At 40.4% G+C, this 25,800-nt stretch overlaps 1 protein-coding gene across 3 annotated transcripts in view; it reads left to right on the top strand.

The window, feature by feature from the left end:
• The first annotated feature begins 227 nt into the window (after positions 1 to 227).
• Positions 228 to 25,800, top strand: part of slc6a2 (solute carrier family 6 member 2) — a 45,547-nt gene continuing 19,974 nt past the window's right edge. Inside the window, exons 1-9 of one of the 3 annotated variants that reach the window (XM_088296030.1) lie at positions 228 to 314; positions 7,563 to 7,658; positions 7,760 to 7,817; positions 10,132 to 10,248; positions 10,529 to 10,937; positions 17,567 to 17,698; positions 18,419 to 18,656; positions 24,977 to 25,115; positions 25,183 to 25,317. In XM_088296030.1, coding sequence (XP_088152156.1) covers positions 10,640 to 10,937; positions 17,567 to 17,698; positions 18,419 to 18,656; positions 24,977 to 25,115; positions 25,183 to 25,317 — 942 coding nt within the window. In that variant the 5' untranslated portion in view covers positions 228 to 314; positions 7,563 to 7,658; positions 7,760 to 7,817; positions 10,132 to 10,248; positions 10,529 to 10,639. Of the gene's footprint in view, positions 315 to 690; positions 748 to 7,562; positions 7,659 to 7,759; positions 7,818 to 10,131; positions 10,249 to 10,528; positions 10,938 to 17,566; positions 17,699 to 18,418; positions 18,657 to 24,976; positions 25,116 to 25,182; positions 25,318 to 25,800 lie in introns of those variants that run through there. The other 2 variants (XM_088296031.1, XM_088296032.1) reach the window with 2 other exon arrangements.

The raw sequence follows: 25,800 nt of genomic DNA, 5'->3' as shown, positions 1-25,800 counted from the left end.
GAAACAAACATATTGTAACTTTGCTACTTTGTAATTTCTAGGGAATGAGAACTCATTCTGATAGAGCAGCACCGGAATGCATTTTCTCTGGTGTAAACTAACCCTCCTAGCAGGGGTGTCAAAGTCCAGTCCTCGAGGCCCAGTGTCCTGCATGTTTTGCATCTCTCTCGCCTGCAACACACCTGATTCAAATCAGGATTCTTATCAGGGTTTTTCAGAGCTTTCTGATGAGCTGATCATTTGAGTCAGGTGGATTGCAGCCGGAGGGATTGAAAGCGGCCCTCCAGAACTAGATCTTGACACCCCTGCCTACAGTGAGTACAACAAACCCCCCCCCCCCCCCCACAAAAAAAAATGCAGTATTTGGGGGGATTTTATATTAAATGTAATACACAACATGTAAAACGGATGAACCAAAATTGACTTTTGGGAATACTAAGAGAGTATAAACCCTCTCTTTCCCCCTCCCTCTCTGTGTCCTTCTAGCAGCTGCAATGTTAATCAGTCAGTTAGCTTGTCAGTCGCGCCTTAAGTTTAATATTTAGACACGTGCGTGACACATCAGCTCGCTTTGCTGGTTCCTATTCAGAGGATACAGATGGTCACTCTGACCACCTGAAACATTTCTTTGCTTGAAAAAAATGTCAGGTGATGCCTACCTAACACGAACAGTGTGCGGCGATTCAAGTTAGTTAGCTAAAGTGAGGGATGCTAATGATAATCGCGTGTCGTATTGAATGGTAGGAGGTAAGAAATGTTTCATTTCATCTTTTTATGGTTAGACACCTTTATAGCTTGTTCAAAAAAGACATACATGAGAGGGAATTGACATAATTCTCAAGTTTTTGGGGTGTTGGGATTCCAGTTAAGGGCTGCGAGTCACACTAGTGTAAAAAACGGTATTCTGATTAATATTGCATTATTGTATGAATATGAAATCCACCCGTGTTTTATCATCTCTGGGAGCGGCCGTTTTGCCATTTTCAGCCAATCGCCATCGACTGAAAATGAGGCTAGCGATGACGGTCGGGGCACATTATTGTAATGCAATTTTCAACTTGACTTGACCTCTAACTTTACGAATACAGCGTGAAATAAAAAAATAGAAAACATTCATGGAAAATACGTGTAGCTAATGCCTACGACTGCTTTCGTGAAACATTTTAACTATATATTTTTAAACTAAACTGATGCGTTAATTGACAGGTTTACATGACTAAAGCTGGCTGGAACATTTTTTTTTTTTCAACAACTTTACAGTGCCTTCTTTTAGAGCCAATCTGTGTGTAAATGGATGGACCGAGGTGACAGTATCACTCATATTCTTGTCTTTAAGGTGTTTTCAGGCTTTAAGTGATCGTATGTTAGTTGTATTTTACAGTGGTTGACTTTATATATAAAAAAAAAAGTGTTTACATTGTTAAATTATTAAAAACATCACCTGTGGAGCTATTAGATGTTTTATAATAGCGACAGAAAGAATTTCATTCACTTAACATTATTTTTGCTTGCTATACTTGCTAATTTTCCTTTTTGGAAGTAGAACTCTATTATGATTCTAAATCAGGGTGTCATCCTGAAAATATTGCATTCCACCAGGGTGGGTATTTTCTAGGAAATGTTGCACAAGAGGAACAAACTGTTATTATTTATGCTTTCTGTTCCTGGCATGGATCGTTCCTGTTTTTGACACCAGGATGCAGTGTAAAACATGCACATGCACCCACACACACATTTGTATATACAAAAAAATCGGAATAAATCCCTAAAATTGCTGTGCATTAACTGAGCATATCTTTCATTCTCATCATTGGATTGATGTTTTTAATGTAAACCATCTGGGGATCTACATTAAGTCATATATATACATCCATCCATCCATCTTCTGTACCGCTTCTCCTCACTAGGGTCGCGGGGGGTGCTGGAGCCTATCCCAGCTATCTTCGGGCAGTAGGCGGGGGACACCCTGAACTGGTTGCCAGCCAATTGCAGGGCACACAGAGACGAACAACCATCCACGCTCACACTCATACCTCGGGGTAATTTAGAGTGTTCAATCGGCCTGCCATGCATGTTTTTGGAATGTGGGAGGAAACCGGAGTACCCGGAGGAAACCCACGCAGGCACGGGGAGAACATGCAAACTCCACACAGGATGGCCGTATATATATATATATATATATATTATATTATATTATATTATATTATATATATATAATATATATATATATATATATATATATATATATATATATATATATATATAAACAGTAAGTACAGAGGCAACTGGTCCTTTAACCCATAGGTGTCAAACTCCAATCCTGGAGGGCCCCTATCCTGCATGCTTTAAATCTCTGCCGGCTGCAACACATCTGATTCAAATGATCAGTTTATCAGCAAGCTCTGAAGTCTGATAAGTATCCTGCTCATTTGAATCCTGTGTGTTGCAGCCGCGAGAGATGGAAAACATGGAGGAAAGTAGGCGTCAAGGACTGGAGTGTGACACCTGTGCTTTAAGCCATGTGACAACGTCATCTTCTGTCTGAAGTAGTTAATATTTGTTCGTAAACTCAAAACGTCTCATTATCGGTACAGACTTAAATTGAGGACCATTCGCGTAATTGTGACAGTAGCTGTTGATGATTTGATTTGATGAGCTACCAGCCTCTTTGTCAACAGGCTGCTTCAACTGATTGATCACCTCATTTTATATCCACATATCATGTTCTGTTTGTTATTTCAGTCTATTGTAATGTATTTTCAAAATGTTGTTTTTAAATTTTTTTTGTTTAAGTTGTACAGAATATGAATTCTTTTAGCAGCTCAAGACCAGTAAATTGAAGGTTGTTGGCATGCTACATTAGCTTGTTTTCCGGTGAAGCCAGAAGACACTAACGAAATTTTTTTTGTAGTTATTTTAAAAAGAAAACGCATCGATATCTTCTGTTGACATTTCACGCTCATGGTATAGCCGCTTGTTAGCGCAAGCTTACTTTGCCGGTTGTGGCCAAGAGACAACAGGCAAATACAGTGGTTATATTTTGGAGTCACCTCTGGCTAGCGGGTTGTTAGCCCACTGGTAGCTAATCTAGCAGGCTGACACATTAGCTTATTTTGCTATATGTCGCATGGAGTCATAATTCAAATGTCTTTCTTCAGGATAAATTTTACATAATAATGATAGCATGTCACTTCAGGGATTAGCAGCTTGTTAACATGATTGATTGTCATAATTTTGCTGTACATAGTCTGTAAATCGCAAGCAAGTGTAGAAGTTTTCTTTTTTTTTTTTTTAGGTAACTTTTGCTCAACAGAGTGACCACTTAGCCGGTTATGATCAGGGCTAGCAACTCATTAGCTTACGTTGATGTGCATATAGATGACGGACAAATACAGCAGTTGGGTATTGGGTATACTCTGTTTGTATGAATTTCAGCATTGTGTCAACTCTGGTGACATGTCCCCTTTGTCAATAAATCTTCACGATTTGCAGGGATCGTCTCTCCCTGGAATTAATGCCATTTTGAATATTTTCTTTGTCCCCGGAGACAAAAGCCAGATGTTAGTATGCCGAGTTTTATTATTATTTAAATTTGTTGCGTCTGATTTGGAACACAGGCCTCTTGAAAATCCCCCTGACTCCTAAGGGCTTGCTCTCTGGCAAACTGTCTGGTTGGGCTCATCAGGGAGTTCCTCCAGACCTTATTGTTACACTTCCTTATCTCGCCATATGACACCTTGTTGATTCTCCCCCTACATTATTCTCTCAGCGAAGTGATTGTTCCCCGTTTCCTGTGTGATGGCTTGTCCAAACAGAGAAGGTCCCGGCCAGGGCAGGTCCGCATGAAACGTCAGTGGTGTGACGCGGCTATCTGCAAAACAGGTTTATTTTCTTGCCCCTGTGCTCTGGGTAGTACACAATTGTTGTGATTGGTTGGCTAACAGATGGTGTTCTTTGGACGGAGGGCGGCTACTGACTGACCAATCAGTGCCAAGCATTGCGTAATGTGTATACTTAAATACCATTAATTGTCAGGATGAAACAGTGGTTAAAAAATAAATAATGAGAATAAATCTCGGTTTGGTTTTCATTGCTTTTAATGGTGACAGGATTACATAAAACATTGTTGTGTAACAGGAACACAAACTCATTCACAAATAACCAAAGACCTTTAGCAGTAAATGCTCCAATAAATTATATAATATCAAATAAAAAATATAAATGCAGTAAAATCTAAAAATATTTATAGGTTTTCCTTTCCATTTAGGAAAGTGCAGCATCTTGTATTTAAGAAAATAAGGATGCAGACATGCAACAGTTTGATCAGCTGGAATCATTATGCTATTAAAAGCACCAATATCCATCTAAGTCCGTTGTTGCGCAGGTGAGGCTTCGGTTGCCTATTAGGCTCTTGCTCGCTTTAAAAGCAGCAATGGCATTTATTATTGCTCGGATTTTCTCTGGAAAGCCCAGGAGGGGCTTTTTAAATGCAGCTGCAAGTTGCAATTTAAAATTTGAAAACCAGCATTACAATCTTAACAAGGATTCCAAAATGTACAGAGAGCCTGTGAAGCTGCGCCAGAGTAGGAAGTTTGTGCTTCCTCTTACGAGTACCAGTCAAGAGGCGAGCAGCAGCATTTTGGACCAACTGGAGATGCTTGATGGAGGATTGGCTGACTCCATAATAAAGTGCATTACAGTAATCCAGCCAAGATGTGACGAAGGTATTACTGTTTAAAAGTGCTATTGAGAAAGGTGCTACTTTACCTTAGCCAGCTGCCAAAAATCACTATGCGGTTTAAGACCCAAGTTTGAGACTGTTGGCTTTAGTCGAGGTGCCAGGGGGCCCGAGTCAGCAGGAAGTGAAATACAATAGCCACTGAGACCAAACACCATGACTTCTGTTTTCTTTTCATTTAAAGTCAAGAGTTTGAGTGCCCTCCAGGTCTTGATTTCCTCCAAACAGGACAACAGAAGCCTTTGCTTCTTTTTTGCTCAGCGGGGCATAGATCTGACACCCGCATAGCAGCGGAAAGACACACCATGTTTATTTAAGACGGAACCCAAAGGCAACAGATGCAACGAAAACAGCAGATCCCCCAGAACTGAACTCTGTGGAACACCATACGACAGTGAGGCTAAATTGAGCTCCTCCGTTCAGTTTAACACCAATATTTCGCAAGATGGCGCAGAAACAATATTTAATATTAGACACGGGGTTGGCTTTCGCGAATAATGGAGGTTAGGTCCCCCCGCCCCAAACAAATCAGAAGATGTGGGCCTTCGTAGTGTATGGCATCTCAATAATGTTTTAATTAATTTTCTTTGGCTCTAATTCAGATTCATATGTAACAAGTACAATGCGATGCATACTCACTTTACATACATGCATACATACTTTTATAACAATACGTAGATATTGGTAGTAAGTAAGCCCCAGAATGTCGGTTTCATGGTATCTCACTTAAACTAGGAGCTTTGGAGTAAAGCCTTCTAAAGTATCCAATCCATACCATAACACTTTTTCGGTACTATTCACACATCTTAACATGCTTCTGTCTGAAGAAAACTAAATCCTGCAGATAATGATTTTAAGAGGAATTTAGTGGCCGATTTATGGATTACATCAGCATCTATCATTGCTTTATTTGATTCTTTGGAAACTTGGAGCTTGTCTGCTCCTATTGCAAGCCCGCCTTTCTGCTAGTTTGGAATTACTGGGTCATCCGAATTGCGCCGTGGTGAACCAAACTGAAGTTCACCACTTGGCGCAAATGTGGTTTCATGGGTGTCAAATTGATTATCACGGGGGGTAACGTCAAATTTATGGTTGGCCTCAGAGGCATGATTGTTTTGACAGATTAGAAGTCAAAGTAAACTAGTGGAAGATATTCGCTACAAATTTCCAGACCATATTGAACATAACAAATTGCAGAACTGATATCCCACATTTTTCCCCCATAATAAAAACCTTATTTGTATGCAGATCCAATTTTGAATGACGGTCCAACCTTGCTTGAGTTTTCCTCACTCTTTCAGCACAAGTACACCAAACCGCCTGCTGCCAAGCCACCCTTTTTTGGTACCTCCCCCTAATTACAACCTGCCATTCAAACAAACCATCTCGGGTTCACCCTGGTATTGTGCGCTTCAGCTATGCGTTCTGATGTGTCGTTAATGCACGGCATTTAATTACGCTGGCAGATGACACGCCATGGTCCTCGGTCTCTCCAAAGCACATGAATGATTTTATTTTCACATCACGCAACATATGGAATAAGGCTGAACATTACTAAGGCACTTACACGTTGGCAGATACTATAGCGGGAGCATCTTAACTGGAATTGTAGGTTTTCAACACAATCAGCCTTGGATGGTGTTGTGAAAAAACTGCAAAATCCATGGGCCTTATTATTAGAATGAGGCTAAAGCATTTTGAGGGGCTTTCTCGCATTAGCAACCCTAAACGCTTCATATTTGCTGCTGTTCACCGTAATCACTTGAAGCGTAATTATTTCTTGTTGCTGTATTGCATTGGAGCTATTAATGGTATAATGTCGTCTTATATTAGATTATTTTAATGCTATCGTGACCATATATAACTAGGATGACCTCAGCAGCCCCAAGATCTTGCCCAAAGCCAACCTGATATCAAAAGTTAATTAGCTGGTTATCAGGCACATGGAATGTGTTGCCATTGTGACTCCAGAGGGTTGGACCCTTTCATTAAGGTCAGCGTGATGCACGGGGGGAAATTACATTCCTGTATCTACAGCTTTATCCTGATTCTCATCTTCAACTAGCGCAAAGTATTTTATTTGCCTTTAAATGAACTATAGTGGACTACCCTGACCAAGATCTGGAGGTGATCTTCACAGATATCCACAAAAGCATAAAATGATACGGTGGAAATTTTGAGTCAAGAGTTCTGAGTTGACAAAAGGTTTTGCTGATTTTACTAAATTTTATTTCACCAAGTGTTTGCAAGGAATAAAATCATCTGGATCCAGAATTTTTTTTAAGTAAACTCAACTATACAGCCACTTAAAAAATATATCTGGCTCCAGATGATTTTATTCGATTACCTTTGAAGTCACTGGGAAACAATTACTTGCCCACAAAGATAGTGATGTTGTTGTTTTGTGGTTCTGCCTTTCAAAATCAAACACAATCTCAAATGGGACATTAGCAATTGAGCCTTTTGGACGTTGCCCTGCAAACAAACCTGATAGTGTCCCATGACCTTACTATTGTTCTTCTGCACGTATAGAATACAGACAAATTTGTCTGTATGGTGCATTTGACAACAGCTTCAGATGTAACAAAATAATTTACATCAAGGAGGCTTGCCTAGCAGCTAATGGAAGGTCTTTCTAGAGAGAAGGACCAGCAACAGAAAAGGCCTGATCATTTCTGAGGCTCCGCTTAGTCCTCGCCCACCTCCACTAGCGTCTGGTTTGCAGACCTGAGGCACAGAGCAAAGAGTTGGAGGAGCTCAGAGAGGTACGCTGGTGCGCAGGCCATTTAAAAGATTTCAAGAGTTATGTGCTCCCTCTTCAAAGCTCCTGTTTGGAGGCGAGCTGCAACATCCCACAGACACTCCCAAATCATCTTCTGCGTGCAAGTCAGGATAAAACTCCCACACGTGGGTCAATAAGGTAAAAAGGCAGAAGGTTGTGACTGCAGCTGGATGCTCCAGAGGTTCATGGTGTGACTGCTGAGAGGCTACGTCTTGTTTCATTACCGTCTCATCCTGAAGGTCAACGACCAGAGCGGCGAAACATTAACAGTGGGACAGAGAGGGGAGTGCGATCAAGGTAAGGAAGGATTGAAATGTTAGTCCAACAGCAAATGTTACGGGTTCAGTCTGCGCAGTGTGCAGCTGTGCTAGTCGGGGTTGCACTGCGTTCCTGATAAGGCAAATGCACAAGATACCAAAAAAAGCAGAAGTAAATTCAGGATAAAAAAACAAAACCAAAACAACATCAGTAATATAATCTTTTCTTGTTACCTGCTCCCTTCACTGCAGTTAATCAATCTCTACACAACACAACAACCGAGCCTATTAGGCTTTTATAAAACAAACCCCCGAAGAGCAAAGAGGACAGTCATTGACTTTAATGGGATGAACTGATCAACCATATCTAATAGAAATCATTCCCCCTGGCAAAAGCTGATGTGCAATTGAATTACGTGTGGAACACAATGCTTTTACTGGTTCTTAGAAAAAGCCTAATTTGATCACTTTTGTGCAGAGAAGAAACAGATCAAGTCCATAATGTAAACATTATTATTGCAAGTTCAGTCGCATGCAAAAATTTAAAGTTTTTTTTTTTTTTTTTTTTTTTTTTTTTGGGTGTATACTGCAAAATGCCTAACCAAACTCAAAACTCAAATGACTACACAATTGAATCTTTTGCAAAAGCTGGATATTTGTGTCTTCATCCCTCACTACTTTTCACATTTAATACAAAATGATACATTTTTTTTTTTCCATCATCAAGTCTGTTGTGTTTCGGACCAACCAGATCCGTGGATATTGAACTTAGTAACAAGTAAATGTGCAATGATTCATAAACTACTGATTGATTATCAAAATAATTGATAATCGTTTTTGATAATCCCATAATTGAGATCTAATATGTATTTGTACAAATCTGCAGGATTTTAGCCTCTCAACAGTAAATAGTCTCAGATTTCACTAGTCCTCCATGAGAGCCGACTGGTTATCTTTGTGTTGCATCCAAATGAAACAATTGCAAGCATCTGCTTTTACTTTGAAATACAATGATTGACATTTTGGCCGATGTTCTGACGTTATGGACCAAACCAATAATCGCATATAATTAATTTGTTTACGCCTTTTCTGCCCTGCCATCTTGAAATAATGGCCTGTTTTTGAATAAAGGGATGGAAATGATTAAATCATTATTTTTCTGATTGATCAATTTCCCAGATAACTGACAGAGTCATTGATTATTTAAGTAATAGTTCGTTGAAGACCTTGTTACATGTCGGCTCTTGAACATGGTGTGCCAAATAAAAACTTAGATACTTAAAGTGTTTAGGTCTTTGGGAACATTTGCTAACTTAGTGATGATTAATTATGTGCAAAAGTGGTTAGATCAGAGATTTCCAAACTTTTGTGCGTGCAACCCTCCCTTCACAACACAAATACAAACGATTAAGTGTGAATATTTCTCTATAAAATATTTTTTTAACTCATCTAAAACGCATGTGCACAACGAAGAGGGGCTACGCCAAATGCTGGATGTTGATGGGGTGGGTCGTGCATAACTTCAAACATTTGGAAAAGAAAATGTGAGATTTTTCGCCTTGGTGTGCAAATATTTACTTATTACTGATAAATGAACATGTGCTGAAAAAAATTGGTGGGCTTTGCCCACATTTGTCTCCCCTGTTGACACTGGGGGACTTGATTATGCTCTAGGGCAGGGGTGGGCAAACTTTTTAATTGGCGGGCCACAATGGGTTCTAAAATTTGACAGAGGGGCCGGACCAGGAGCAGATGGATGGAGTGTTTTGGTAACCTCCCCTCATCCGAGAAAAAAATATACATTTAATTTTAAATGAAAGTGAACAAAAGCATGACAACAATATCTTTGGAAAACCACAGTATTTAGAAAATAAAATGTTAACAAGGTTTATTCATTTAATTTTTTTCAAGTTCGGCGGGCCGGATTAAAACGTTTAACGGGCCGCATGTGGCCCCCGGCCCGTAGTTTGCCCACACCTGCTCTAGGGGAATGAAACATGCACGATAAATAATTAAAATACAAATATTGAAATTATTCAAACTGATGCTTTTTAGCTTCTTTTTGACTTGTTACGAGTGTGAGCTTGTGAAAGGAGTCGTACCAACAACGGGTGATGGTGAAGTAGTTGGGAAGGACTTCGTTACATCGGTCTTTAATTCTCCTAAATAAATGTAGACATCTGACCGAAAGCACAGGAAGCATTTATGAGAACTTGAGCTCCGCATGTAAAACAAGAAAATAAATAAATACAAGAAAAAGCACACCCACTCGAAAGGGGAGACAAAGTGGCCAATTATGGTACATCGATCACGTGGATGGGAAACCCGGTTAAAAAAAACACCCTTTTTTTAAGCGCCTCTGGTTGGATGAAGGCGAGTCTTAAAAGTTTCTTCAGGATGGGCCAGCTCCCTTCAGACGCATCCAGAGCAGAGCCGCACCGGGTCATGGAGACGTGTACTTAAGTTACCAAGTATGTGCTTTTACGCCAACCTTATATTTTATATTCTTTCAAACAAGCCGTGAGGCTTGTTTTCTTTACATTTTCTGGATGATTTTCTTAATTAAGTATCTTGTTTGCTGCGCTTACCACTTCTTTATCGAGCCTTGATTCATTTGTGTCTTGTAAAAGTATGCATTTGTTAATTGTAATTGCATTGCAACACTCGCAAAGTCTACTTTTCTCCGTGCGTAATGGCGCGACTTTTACGCACGATCACCTAACCTTACCCCACCTCCTTTGCCCTTCGCAGCCCATGTACGCGAAGGTGTCGCCGGCTCTTTTTCCCGTGGAGAGCACCCGCCCGCTCGCACACCGCCCGCACACCGCGCCGAGTGGACCTTGAGAGCGCACGCCTCCAAAGATGAACATCCAGGTTGTGCCCGAGAACAAGCTCTCGTCGGTGGCCCCGCTCAAACAATGCAACGTGGAAAAAAAGGAAGTCGAGCTCTTGTTGGTCAAGGACCAGAACGGCGTGCAATACACCAGCTCGTCCATCGTGCCCGCGCCCAGCCGCTTCTCCGGGCCGCCCGGGTCCAACTCCGAGGAGGAGCGGGAGTTGTGGGGCAAGAAAATTGACTTTCTGCTCTCGGTCATTGGCTTCGCGGTCGACTTGGCGAATGTTTGGAGATTCCCTTACCTGTGTTACAAAAATGGAGGAGGTGAGTACGCAGTCTTCCATAATTCGTGGAAGTAAAGAATTAAGTTTAGAATGATGTGTTTGCGTGTTCGGTGGAGTCCAAAATTCAGCACCTGTCATCAAATGGAGTAGAGACCATCTGACTTTAATGCGCACTCTTTCAGTTTCAGTGAGATAAAACTGATACTTCTATTCAGAAGTAACTGAAGTATTAATCATGAAATAACGTGTTTTGTCAGCTGTACTTAAATGTGGACTCTTATGTTTTCAACGATTTACAACTATGTTTCTCTTCAGGGATGTAAGTTTCTTGTAAAACACTAAAATTGGAAATGCATGGATAACAGTCATAAATATTGCTAAACTTTAAAAATGGAAATTAATTCCAGGCACATGATGATGTTGATGATGCAGGGCAACTGCGGCATGAACCTTACGTCGGTGGTCTAACGCGACGTTTCGCAACCTTTATTGAGCCACAGCACTCATTTTACATATGGAAAATCTCCACAGTACACCATCAAACCAAAATGCCACGAAAAATATGAATCTTGAAATAATGACAACCTTGTTTACTCCCAAATGCATTCCCTTGCTGAAATTTGGGCTTGCCTAATTGACCATAAAGCTGTACTTCACTTTTTTTTTTCTGATGCCTGAATGGCAACAGGTGGCTATGTAGAGTTATTCTGCCTTCTGCTAGAGCATTTCATTGCTGTTCAGACTGTCACCATACACCACTGGCACGGATATAGGGTGCGTTCAGATATGAGCACGCACTGCTTCACTCTGACTGTTTGTTTGAAATGTGCTGTTCGGTCATTTGGAGTGCCACGAAAAAAAGGAGTGCCAGAGTGTGCTCTGGGCGTTCTGACTGCGGACGTGGTGGGGACACGCTCTGACACTCGTGATGAAAACCGTTCAAGCACCGGCTGCTGATTGGTTGACAACATTGGCTGCGTTTGGAAATCAATGGGAGGGGAACGTGCTCTGCCTCTCCGCACTCACACACAAACACACGCACACACATAAAGACACTCTCAGTCTGTTTTCAGGGCATCAGAGTGTATTTCCAGAATCACCCATCGTAATAATTAAGAAATTTGGGTTAAATTGTATAATTTCCTGTTGAACTCGGATGATCGCCCTCGGCAGTCTGGGTGGCACAACAATGGTCTAATACATTTGTGCAAGGACTGTATGCACTTGTTTGAAAACCATTCCAGTTGGAGCCGCAGTCGATCATTGAATTGTCCCCGTTGGCCAGTTAGTTGGTGGCACAATCGTAAGGCACTTAATGGCAGGACAGATATGACAAATACTTCATACATCACACACCGACAGACCTAACATTAAGAACTTCAGGCGCACAATGATCAGAATCAGAATCAGAATCAGAAATGCCTTTATTGTCATTGTACTCAAGTGAGCAACGAGATTAGAGAGCCCCCTCTCCAGTGCAATACAACAATGATTCAGATGCATGATGCACCCCTGGGGATGCCGAGGCCAGCCAGACATCCATCTCATTTCAACTGAGTAAGGCTTTCATGGCTTGCGGTACAATAGAGAATTTGGATCTGTTCTTGGGCTGGAGTGACGCAGAGATGGCAGAAGTTAAAAGTGAGAGGCCAGAGCGCGTTTGATTACGTGCGATGCTCTATGCCGTCTGTTTTTGTAAAAGTATTCACAGATAAGAGGTGTAGCGTTTGCATGTTCTCCCCGTGCCTGCGTGGGTTTTCTTCGGGTATTCCGGTTTTCTCCCACATCCCAAAAACATGCGTGCTAAGTTGATTCGACGCTCTAAATTGTCCCTAGGTGTAATTGTGAGCGCCGGTAGTTGTTTGTCTTCGTGTGCCCTGCGATTGCCTGGCAACCAGTTCAGGCCGCCCGAAAACGTTTGGGATAGGCTCCAGCACACCTGCGACCCTTGTAAGGAAGGGTATTTTAAACATTTTAAGAAGGAGTCTGAAATTGGCTCATGATCTACCTTCCCCTCCGATAGCAGGCATCTCCATATTTATTTTTCCAGCTGTTTTGTGATGTTCTGGCGAATAAATTCATCATGACAGACGTAAAACGTAAACTATGAATGTTATCGTCACATCAGACAGAGAAATGAGCTACCAGTAATCTTAGAGTGAGTCTTTGGTTTCCTCATGATTGTGCAAAAGGTCCATGTCAGAATTGCATTATCCACCACCTATTGAGATTTGATGACAAATTGCAGACGGCCCAGAACATTGTGAGTTTGGAAGACATTGTAACTTTAAACTAGATGCTTCAGGCGCTTCAGTGATGTCAGCGCTATTGGTTGAATTCATTGGACACGGTAGATCTTGGCAGTTTTGGCACTGATGCAATTATGGACAATTTACACACAGCTTTAACTTTAAAGGGAGGAGTTAAAAATGTCAGTGAGCACAGGGGCTTACTGTTCTGCAAAGTGCTTGAGTATATTTTTGCAGATTTTTGCCAAGTACTATTTAAAGCAACTAAAAAGGTGAACAACAACTGACTGTGTAATGTTTAGGACAGATGCAGCAGGTGGAGGGATGGCAGCATGAGTCGCTCTCAAAGTGGCGGAAGAATCTATTTTTTTTTTGCTCATTCCAAGTGGCTTATTTCCAGGCAGGATCAAGGAAGATTTTCCTTCTATCCTTGTGTGGGATGTTGGTCATCGCCTTGATCTCTTGCCAATTCTCACGGGAGTTGCCAGACTCAACAGTCTGTATGTAACTGTATTTATCCATCTCTTTGTCTTTTAACTCTCTCTTTCTCTCTCTCTCTCACACTCTCTCTCTCTCTCTCTCTCGCACTCTCTCTCTCTCTCTCTCTGTATCTTTTGATTCCAGGATGTCATTTTATTTTAAAGTATGAGATGTTTTCATTTCTTGGAAATCTAGGACATGTCGTTTGGTGCCTTTTTTTTTTTTGTGCAATTAAAAGAATACTGTCATTTTGGCATACTTAACTGAGCATTCCTGGTCGTAGCTAATCCACATTGTGTCCAGATGCCCCCAGTGACTTTTACTGGCAGTCCACATACAGAAAATTTGCACGCATGAACTTTTTCACAGGAAACAGAGAATCTTTTTTGAGGGCGAAAAACAAATGTCCAAGTTATCAGAGAGAGCTCTCCAATGGGACAAGGAAGTTTTTTTTTTTTTTTCTCAGTCTTTGGTGAATACCTAAAAGATTCTCATTTCCACTTTGGATTTGTCCAAAGATGGTTTGGTATAGCGTTTACAACAGCTGCATGACCTGTAGATGAGTGATTGCATGGAACAGGGGGGCATTATTATGTATTTGATTTCACCAAGGGCGGTGCGGTGGACGACTGGTTAGCATGTCCGCCTCCCAGTTTAGAGGTGTGGTGTTCCATTCTGGGCTATGGGGTTCCTGTGTGGAGTTTGCATGTTCTCCCCGTGCCTGCATGTGTTTTTTTCTCCGGGTGCTCCGGTTTCCTCCCACATTCTGAAAACTTGCATGGCAGCTTGATTGAACGCTCTAAATTGCCCCTAGGTATGAGTGTGAGCGCGGATGGTTGTAGGTCTCTGTGTGCCCTGCAATTGGCTGGCAACAAGTTCAGGGTGTACTCTGCATACTGCCTGAAGATAAGCGACTTGGATAATGGATGGAGTTGACCAAGCACAGCTATGACATGGTTATGGTGGTGTCACAAATCTTTTAAACTACTCAGCATCCGACCGTGCACCAATAAGGCAAGCCCAATGCTTGCTTTTTGTGTCATGTGCGATTAGACACATCCATAACAACAAAATACTGGGCAACAGCTACCACAAAAAATTATTTTGCTAGTTGACAAATCACCAACAGTAGTCACGGTTAGTCGACTAGATCACATTTAAGTCGCGGCATGTTGCACCATGAAGCAGGTGTTCTTATATAACCTTTATTAGCTTACAGACAATTAAGATGATCGTACATTCAACTTTGATTAAACTTTACAGCTTTGCAGCGTTCTGACATAATTATAAATGATATAGCAAATTAAATTGAAGGTGATACTGTAGTCTTAAAATTTTAGGCTGTTAACGTTAAGAGCATTTTAACATGAAATCGAAAACTAGACACTATACTGTGTCACCCTAATGATATGAAACCATCTATAAATACAAAAATAAATGTATTCTTTGACCCCAATCACCACTGCGACGCATGCGCGTCACAGACAAGGTGTACAGCCAGCGCGACAATCACCAGACGAGGTAGTTTTGACAGATAAGCAAAGCTGCAAACGAATAAATGCATAAAATAAAACACTCGCCCACTATCAAATTAATTGTCGACAATTTAGATCGCTGACGTCATTGTGACTAGTTGACTAATCTTGGCAGCCCTATGATAAATTTCCAAAAAAGAAACAGGCGCTAGATGTGAGAAGCGCATAGATTCGTTTATCCTCGCCTTACAAGTCTAAGCGGAGTAATTATGCATAAAACAGGATTATTTCTGAGTGAAGCTGATTGTGTGTGATCTCAAAGCACATTTCCAAGCACTTGGAAAATCAAAAGTGAGGCTTGAAACATGTTCTGCATCTGTACAAGACAGTCCGGTCGTTCTTGGAAAGTTTGGGTTTCATTTTATGAGTTTGAATGTCCCATAAAGATGGTGGTTCACTCAGCGGGTTATAGTCAACAAACAGTGGAAAGAGAGAACATCCCGAAAGATTCACAGGCTGCTTTTACACAGGCCGTTATATCTTAAAATGTCTTTAATCAGCGACATGTGCCTCCTGTTGAACACCAGGCTCTGCTTTTGTTGGCTTCAAATGCTGGAGAGGATTTGTTCCGCCGTGCTCCTTGAGGGAGAGTGACAGCTTTACAACGATGCTGTTTTCTTATACGAGAATCCCCTTCTAGTAAAAGTAAAAACTTTGTACAATAAAAGTTGAAATGGGGTTCTGTGCGTGGTGGTTCGATGCAGAGAGATGGTGGATTTTTATTTTCCAGCAGAGAACTAAAAAACGATTTAAGAATGTGTGTGTGATTTTTGATTCTTTTACAGGTAGGCAGAAAAATACATTGTTGGATAGTTTGATGAATAACCAGAAATTGAACGACTGACAGACGAGCAGACTTATAGATGAATGCAAAATTGGACTGATATATGGACAGACAGGCACATTGATAAATGTTTGGATGGATGAAAATGAACTTTGGTGATGGGTCACCAACATGGTGTCCGCAGGCACAGTAACTTGAGGGCATGCTTGAAAAATATTCACCAAAATCACTTAGTCAGTTTTAGTGGCGGGTAAAATTGGGATTTTCTTGGAATGTTGAAGAAGTGATCGGTTTAAAATGTTGCAGAGATCTATAGAAATACAGCGTTGCATATTGATATGGTTCCTACGTTGTTGTCAAACTCGTAACAATATCAGAGTCCTCACGAAGACGACTATCTTTATTCATCATTAATAACCAGAGGTGGGCATTCTGTCAGACTGATAGACTGGTCTGTCACTAAAGGATGATGGGAAACAAAAAACAACAACAAAAAATGACTGAGGCAAGCACTGTGGATTTTTATTTGTCCGAGTAATCGTCATTAAGTACAGATGGAGCTTTTCAGTCCGTCATTGATGGGTGCCCATTTGATTGCCGGCCTGGCGGACTTCTGACAGACTAATAACCTGACAATTACAGATTAGTTTGCGGACGGGTACACAGGCCCCTGGAGGATGACGGACCGGCAAAATTTTGTAAAATGCCCACCTCTGTTAATAACGTATGTAGAACATGGAAAATTTGAGCAGATTTAATTGAGATATTTGAATCAAGCTGGTGATGCCAGACAAATTGCTAGAAGAAGAGACAGGCACACTGATAGACGGATGGACAGACAGAGATGCATAACAAGAACAAAATAAACAATTGGAGGGATCGATGTAGGAAAATTAATTGAAGCACAAACAGAACGATAGATCGATATGAATATATAAACATACGGACGGACTTGAATACACGGACGACCAGACTTACAGTAGCGTCATAGGTGGCTGGACTGACAGCCACTTATTGATTTAATGCAAGTCATCAGCGCCGTGTTAAAAAGTGAGCCTTAAAGCTGTCGGATGAGCCATTAAAAGTTCATCATTAATGACTTGTTGTGCTTCTCTTTCTCAACATGGACTACTTTGCATTAAAGAGGGTGGGTGCACGAGTCCAAATGGTGTGTGTTTGTGTGTGTGTGGCCCCCAATAGGTCTCAGCTCCACCACTGCACTGGCCCGTCAATCATAGTAGCCCGGGGCAAAAAGCTATTTATTACAGTACATAATGTGTTGTTTGCAACATGAAGGAAAATCCAATTACTGGAGATTATTTCCTCATTGTGCCGCGTGCGAACATGCACGCATGCACGTGTCGGCGTTGATAGAATGTCAAGATGGCCACCCCTTGAACATGCAAGTCCTCGGGCACATTCTGTCGTCAACCTGTTGCCTCTCATTATCCTGAATGCTCTTGTTCCGTTCGTTTCTTAATTCTATTGTCCACCAAATCACTGTGACATTTCCACATCGTTATGTCACACATCCACAGGGTGCTGTCGTCACTTGATTGTCTTTCTTTCTTTTCTTTTTTTCCCCCAAACGCAATTATTTCTGTTTTTCTTTTTTTTCCAGGAGCTTTTTTGATCCCCTACATTCTTTTCTTGGTCATCGCGGGGATGCCATTGTTCTACATGGAACTGGCGCTGGGCCAGTACACTCGGGAGGGGGCGGCCACCGTGTGGAAGATCTGCCCCATCTTTAAAGGTGAATTGGAATTTACACCACACACTCTGCTCACCAAAAAAATTATATTTTTATAATCATTCCGTCATTTTGTTTGATCACTGCATTTTAAAATAGAAATGTCAACATGTTACAACCATAAACTACTGTAGGAGTTTTATATTTTTAAAAGGCTCACTTTACATTACTTTCATAAAAACTTAAACCGAGAATAAACTCATTTGGGCCTTGTTACACACATACACGTATGAACGGAGTGGAAAGCATTCTCCAAGTATCCATGTCACAGTTTTTTCAATTTACGTCATCCGTCTGTGGAGGTCTGTTTGCAGTTCCTTATACATAAATGTATTTCACGCTTTTCAACCTTCTGCGTGGACTGCAGCACACCACTTTCTCCTTATATCCAGTCAAGGACTGTGCGTCTTTTGCATTCCGGGAATGAAAGGAGTCGTTTCTGTTGGTGGTGAGTGGATCAATTTGGCTGTGTTCACAGCCACAACGGCGCAGAGGGCCGTTTGAAACTTTGCCAAGCTGCGTGTTTTTATGGAAATACCAAAACCAAGTCTAACACACCCCTGCGCAGATTTAGACCGTGCTTTGTGCCAGACCTAACGAAAATCCCGAATATAAAATCTTATAAGTTATACTAATAATGCAAGAAATTTTAATGGAATTTAATCATAAAGCAGTTAACAAAAAGTAGTTATTCTAAATGCTGACATATAACCTTGCTTCTAGGCGTAGGATACACAGTGATCGTCATCGCTCTTTACGTGGGCTTCTACTACAACGTCATCATCGCCTGGTCACTCCACTACCTGTTCTCCTCCATGACCCGCGAGTTGCCGTGGCTCAAATGCGACAACCCCTGGAACAGCCCCAACTGCACCAACCCGCAGGCCATCAATGGCTCCGTCTTGGGCAATGGTACCTCGTATGCCAAGTACAAGATCACCCCAGCAGCAGAGTACTACGAGTAAGTGACTTTTTAATTTTATACCATTTTGCGTCAACTGAATTCTTTCTATGTAACATGCTTTTTCCTCAACAAGCGTTGGCAGAAATTTGTTATCCTTTCATTATGTCACTTATAAAACTCAGACACTGACTTGTAAAAGGGTGCATAATTTTTACTTGAATGACTTATCAAAGTGCAATCATTGTGACGGGCTGTTGTGTTCGTTCAAGCTGCCCTGTGCCCGTTTTTCTCAAAATTTCTATTCTCAAGAAGCGTTGCCCAATGTGAAGTCTGACGAGAACAAAAACGCTCTCAGAATTACCTAAAAGTGAGAATTGTTAGCTTGCAAGAAATTAGAATGGCTCATTTAAAAAATATCTTTTAAAGTCTTGATGTTAACCAGTGCATGGTAAAACAGGTTGTGTATAAATGGGAAAAGTCCAGCGCTGTTGTCACTTGCTGTACGAGTGGCTGTCCTGCAGCAAGAGCGCAGTGCCGAAGGCTCAATAAGGTGAAGAAAACGCTGCCTGTGTCAATTCGCTGGCGCATCGTAACAACTCTGTTGATGAATCTACAAAAAGTGAAACATTAAACAAGAACGGATGTCAACAGAGGATGAAGCCATTACCGTTTGAAATGTGAAACTGCGACAGACAGGTTTTTCCACAGTGCTGCCGGGAAGATATTCTGTGGACAAATGAAAGCACGGTTTTGTAGTTTGGAAAAAATAAACAAAATTTTCACCACATCCCCAAGCGTGTCGTATGACCTACGGCTCATTATGGTTTGGGGCTGCTCTGCTATTTAAGGGCCTGGACGCACTATGATCAATTTGCTTCATAGATTTTGCACTCAAAGTTCCTTCCTTCCCTTCATCTATCTGCAAATAAAAAGTTGACAGAAGATGAGTTGACTTCTCCCTTTAAGGAAATATCTTCATCTTTATAATTTCTGAGTTTTCAACAGCTGCTGATTTTGTATGCATTTAGATAATGCACGCATAGTATTGTGAGTTCGTTCGGCGGTGTGAGTTAGTCGCGTCACCCCAAACACACATGCAAGCAAACACATTATTAGGTTATTGTCTGTGCTAACAGTGGTTTCAGTATTACATGAAAAAACAAAAATAGGAGCAACCAACAAAGCAAAAGGACATGAAGGAAAGGCAAATGCAAAATTTAAGTGAATCCAAGGAAAATTAGCATCTAATTGAAACAGGAAGAAAAGGAGGCGAGGAGAAGATTGCTGCTGGGTCGTGCCAAATAATAAATGTTAAGTGTGTCCGGAAATTCACTCCAAGCATGCTCCATTACACTGTTTGGAAATGCTTAATAAGTTGATTAGATTTTATTTGATGACATTCTCATTGTTGTGAGGTTGATGCAATAAATGAATAAAGTGAGCAAATACTAAATCCATCATTTAATAACGACTATGATTACAGAGTAATCATTATATTTATGCAATTGAAACAGTATGCCAAATTGTTTTTATCCCATTACATAATATAATATAAAGTCCTTGACATCATTTTAAATACTGGGAAAGTCAGATAAATTGGTCTGGAAGAGAATTTCTGTTGGTTGGAAGTATTAAGATTCTTTTGTTGTATTTCTTTAAGGGGCTAGTAGTTTATCGGCAAAAATAAAAACGATTGTGTGGGTTACGGGTTGAGTAGAGAAGAAAAAAAAAAAAATGCACTTCTGAAAAATGGGACCTAAAACTTCAAACGTAATCTCGGCTGCACTTAAGTGTGCTGGTGCTGCCCTTAAGGGAACTCAGAGGAAGACAAACTTTCTCTTCAAGCGAATAGTTATTTTTGCTCCACCCACTCATGAAGTCCTCCAAGAGTCATGCTAAATGTATGAAAAAATATAATTGAAATAGCATTGGTATGTTTGTTATCTTATTGTTTGACGAGCATTTGTGGGTAAAAGTATTTTGCGGCTTTTATCTAACAGTGCCTTTGGGTTTTTACTAGCTCACTCTTTTGAAATCGCTTTGTTTCTTCATCAGAGCAATACGGAATTTGGGGTTGTATTTACCGCGGTGTCAACTTTGATTATACTGAGAGCCCTTTCTAATTCTCTGAGCTCTGTTTGACTGTTGAACAATTCCAAGGCAAACACAATGTGTCCAGAGCAGTTCTACGCTGAAAATGACAATCACCAAGTAATATTATGTATGCTGTAAAGTAATATTTTTGTGATTTTGAATTTATATAATGCCATATAATGGTAATATCATGATACAACGATTTTTATTGTTTATATTCTGGGGCTGCTTTGCTTCATCCAGAATCTGCTCAGGGTACGATGAAATCTTAAGATTTTGGTCTCTGCCAGATGTCGTGGTTCCTTCAACAGAACAAACAAAACACACACAAAAACAAAACATCAAACTATTCTACAGACCCCTAATCAAAATACTGATGACACAGAATGATATGAAATAAAGCAAAATTCTCATTTGCTGTTCGTGAGTGTATAGTAGATAAGACAGATGTTTTGGCCCAAACGCTTTCTGCCAAGCGAGCCGCAAATGAAAATGGAGCGCTACTGTTTTGCTCTTTTTTTGACGTCATCACTTATTCCCGTTTTGTAACTCAACAAAAGAGCACTTCATTGGAAACACAGACGGAGCGACTGTGTCGGAATGTTATTTACAATTTAGGATGCAATTGATTATGACCACTCTTCAAATTGTTGCAAAAGGTAAAAAAGAGCAAGCCCTTTCGTGTCCTTTGGGGGAATTCATGCATCAGTTAAGAATGTAAACAAGGGCAGCCCCCCAAATAGATAAGCGTGAATGTTACCATGGCTGCAGTTTTATCACCGCCATTCAAATGGTACCTGCTTTTTTTTTTTCTAAACAGTTGTTACCAGATGTTTTCTAACTATATTTTGCACTCACACATCAGTCGGTACCCCCACCCCCCGCACCTAGGGCTGCGCAAATTATCGAAATTCAATTACGATTATTACACTCAATGATTACAAAATAGGCATAATCGTAAAACACGATGACATACAGTATATATGTTACATATGAAACATTGTTTAAATAGTCCTCATTTTTCTAATACTATATTCAGTATATTTGAGTTCAAAATTTGAGAGTTCTATTGAAATTGTTTATTTAAATGTTAACAGTTCCATTGTATTTTGTAAGTGTACAGCAAGTAAACTCCAATACACTTTGTACAAGAACACCATACTCAAATTTATACATTTAACCATTTTTTTTTACTTTAAAATAACTGCTAACTTAAAATAACAGCCCTAATTAAAATATATTTAGCTATTTATTTCTTTTATTGACTAATTGGTTATTATTTCAAATTTATTTTATAGAAATAATTATGAGAATTATTTTTTGATACATTATATAAATATATTTATATTTATTAATTGACTTTTCTAAGGAAAATAAACCAAAACAGTATTCCTAAAATCGTTAAACATAAAAACAAATTACATTAGTTTAGCCAATAATATTGCAATTAAATTAACTAGAAATAAAACAACATAAAAATGAGTGAATGATTATTTTATTGATAAAATGGCAAATGATTCAAACCTCCTCAGCCATTACTTTTGTTTCTTGCAGGTTATTCTGCTTTGGGCGCGGTGGTTTCTTCCTGAAATAAAAAAAATATATAGATTTTCCTATTCTAAGACACTATTATTATTCACATTGACCTTCCCATCACCCCCCCCCCAAACCTGACCAACAAATGCCCTGACCCATCTTTCCATTTAAACATTTAATGTTACCCTTCGGCTCCAAAGTATGGCCACCCTTGAGCTAATTAATTTTTATTGCTTCCAAAAGTGTTCGGGTGTGTGGATGGGAGCCACGTCTTTCACAACTCCTGCAGAAAATGTCTTTGTGTTGACTGAGTGCTGTCAGGTTTGTTGATTATTGACTGGATGAATGAAGTGAGGTCCAATGGTGAGAAACATTTTAAACCGATTCCAAGTATAGTTCTCCTACATAACGGCCCCTACTCAATTTAACGGCCCTTCCCAAATTTCCAACCTGTTATGATCGGAAAAAACACTTTTATGACAAAAAAATCAGCAGGATTAAATCATGCCACTCAAATTGGATAGAACATATATCTCATTTGCGTTTTCATGTAAGCCCCATCAACGTTTCATTTGAAGGTACTGTTTTTGGTACATTACTCTGTAATCACCACAAAGACAAGGCTGCATCCTCCCGACTGACTGAGAAGCGGGCGCAGCAGTAGAACCAACTCGCTGTGTGATGATAAGAGAAAATGTGCTTAGAGTAACTGGGCCAAAGGGACTTGGAATGATGTTACCAGCGAGAGTTTACAGGCTGCCACGCTATCAACGCTATCAGCCGGACAAGGAGGCCTTAGGGCACTGCAACACCGACAGGCAGCGTTCAGGTCAGAGCGTAGGCCGTACATTTTTCATTCCAAATGAGTCTGTGTCCTCCGGTGGCTATCTGGCTCCCAGAAGTCCCCTTCCGAAAAAAAAAAATAGAAACAAGCTTTGAATGTATTATCAGTTCTCTGATAAGGCCACATAAAAGTGGACTTTCACAGATCCCTTTGGCTTGTCTGCCTGGATGTCGTTCTGCTTTGCGTGTCTTGTTTGAGCTTGAATGTTGTGTTGTGTTTTGCCGTTTATCAGCACCGCATCACATGGCGACTCAATTAAATCTGGAGGACAGGAAACAAACTAAAAAATATATTGAAGTTAAACTCAGTCAGTCCTTGGTGCTTTACATCTGGCTGGGCTGGTGTCATTGTCGCACATCACGGGCTTTCATCTTGAGAGTTTCTGTCTGTCGAGGTTATGGAGGCTATAGACGATCATGATTTTGGAGTTGAAAAGAAAAAAGTGGAAATAGAAACATGTGGAGAAAAAAATCTGACTTTAGATGATGAGAAACTGGATTATTAATGATGGCAGCACAGAATGTCCCATGAGTGAACAAAATTGTGTTTGAGCTGATAACTGACAATTGATCGGCTGGCATTTTATGAATTTGCAACCATACACCAGTTTCACATAAAATGCGAAATATCTGCCAATCGGGTCTGTGTAAAGCCGAGATAATACGTCCTTTAGTGGCAATACAGTACCATTGTTCTTCTTTTCTCTCTGCCTGCTTTGGTAAGACGGCTTCTCGCGGCCGTCCGGAAACATCAACGATGCATTTCTTGATACGTAAGAGTGTCACACTTGTTTTTCCGTACCACCCTGTACTTATAGTTGCTTAAGTAGATATTTTGGGGATATTTGTCCTCCACGTCAGTGCTCCCCAACCAGCGGGCCGTGGAGCAGTACCGGGCCGCACAAATGGAAAAAAAAATAAAAAATCTTGTGGTTGACGCATATCAAAATGCTAATTGTCGCGGTCACATCAAGCTAATAGTAAGCACAAGCGAGCGAAATGAGTAACGATAGCACATGTGAAGCCCGCTCGTCACACTATGCCACCAGAGTACATTTTACTCTAAAAAGACTGTATTTGTTCCCAGTTAACGGAGTAAAATCTTGTCAATAGTGACCCTGCAAAATTCACAATCTTTGTGAAAACTCAATATGAGATTACGCTTTGTCAATAAAGTCTCTACCTTGTCTTTAAATTTGAGCAAGTGTGAGATGACGACGTGTGAAGGCTCTTTTCCAAATCTTCCCAATGCCTCGTTCTTGAGTCGTTGGAAACAATGACCTCACAAAGAAGATACACGTCATCGTAAAACACGACTTTGTTCACCTTATGGCAGATTCCTGGCGCAAACAGCCCATAAAACACGTCTTTAAATACTTTGATGACAGTTATTGTCTGATATTATTTATATTTTTTAGCTGTATTCCTTCTCCCAATTTTTCCCCTCGATGTGATCTGCTATATCACCTGCTGACAATGTTATTATTAAACGAAGTACCTGTTATATATTCCAAGTATCTGCCGTTGTGGTATAAAGTCCACAAGAGCCATCTGACATATTTCTAGTGTGTTGAGAAGAATATTCTGCAGCAGTTACAGCGCTCAACAACATAATTATCTTATCAGAGTATCTTGACAGAACTGGACCATGTTATCTTCCGTATCGTTCAATAAATTCTCTATATCTCCATATGTGCATAGTTTCCTCTTTTTCAAGCCTCCAAACAGGAAATCTGGCATGTGCACTTGTGAGAAGTCAAAGGAGTTGGTGGTGCTTTTGATAGCTTCCTTCTGGAAAGAATTTTTACAAGGGTCTTTGGAGTGCGTCTGAGGCAATTTTCTGCCACATCAGGCGTCTTATGCCATATCTCATTCACACTCAATCAAGATTCTTGTCCATCTAGACGCGGCGTGCTGCACCTCCACGAGAGCAGAGGCATCGAGGACTTGGGCCTCCCCCGCTGGGAGCTGTCATTGTGCCTGGTGGTGGTGGTTTTCATCCTCTACTTCAGCCTTTGGAAAGGCGTCAAGTCCTCAGGGAAGGTGCGAGCCCGCCACATTTTACCCGCGCAGAACGGTTCCATTTCAAGTCCGTCTGGTTTGCCCTCAGGTGGTGTACATCACGGCCACCATGCCCTACGTGGTCCTCTTTGTGCTGCTCATTCGAGGAATCACCCTGCCCGGGTCCATGGATGGCATCCGGGCCTACCTGCACATCGACTTTAAGAGACTTAACAATCTGGAGGTTGGGAAAAAAAAGGCACACCCGTTCAATGCAGCTGTTGAATACTAATCTAATTTTCCCTTTGACTTTCGTTATGTTTGGATTACTTTGTTCTACGGTTGTTGTTGAGACTTTAGGCTAAGTCCGTCATGGAAAGATGATTTGTTCAGGACATTTTTTTACACTTCCGGACGCAACTATCGATTAATTTTTATTTTTTTTCCAGGATTTTGTTATCATCCTAAAACATTTATTAATTGCACAAACAAATGCCATACGAGTATGAGCACAAGTTAACCACTTTACTATTATCTAAAAAAAAAAAAAAAGATTTTTAGGTAAAATTAATTTAATCGTAAAATGTTGATTTGGATAGAGATTTTGATGCTTTATCAATAATTAATATAAATTGAATTAAACAGAACAATTAGCACATGTAGGATATAAAAATAATCCCCATTTAATGACTAATTTAAAGCACAACTAAGTGTTGCTCATTTCATT

The sequence above is a fragment of the Idiotropiscis lumnitzeri genome, chromosome 5 (assembly GCF_059441095.1).
Source record: "Idiotropiscis lumnitzeri isolate Australia: NSW breed Sydney's pygmy pipehorse chromosome 5, RoL_Ilum_1.0, whole genome shotgun sequence".
Taxonomy (NCBI): Eukaryota; Metazoa; Chordata; class Actinopteri; order Syngnathiformes; family Syngnathidae; genus Idiotropiscis; species Idiotropiscis lumnitzeri.
This window is presented reverse-complemented; position numbering and strand designations above follow the sequence as displayed.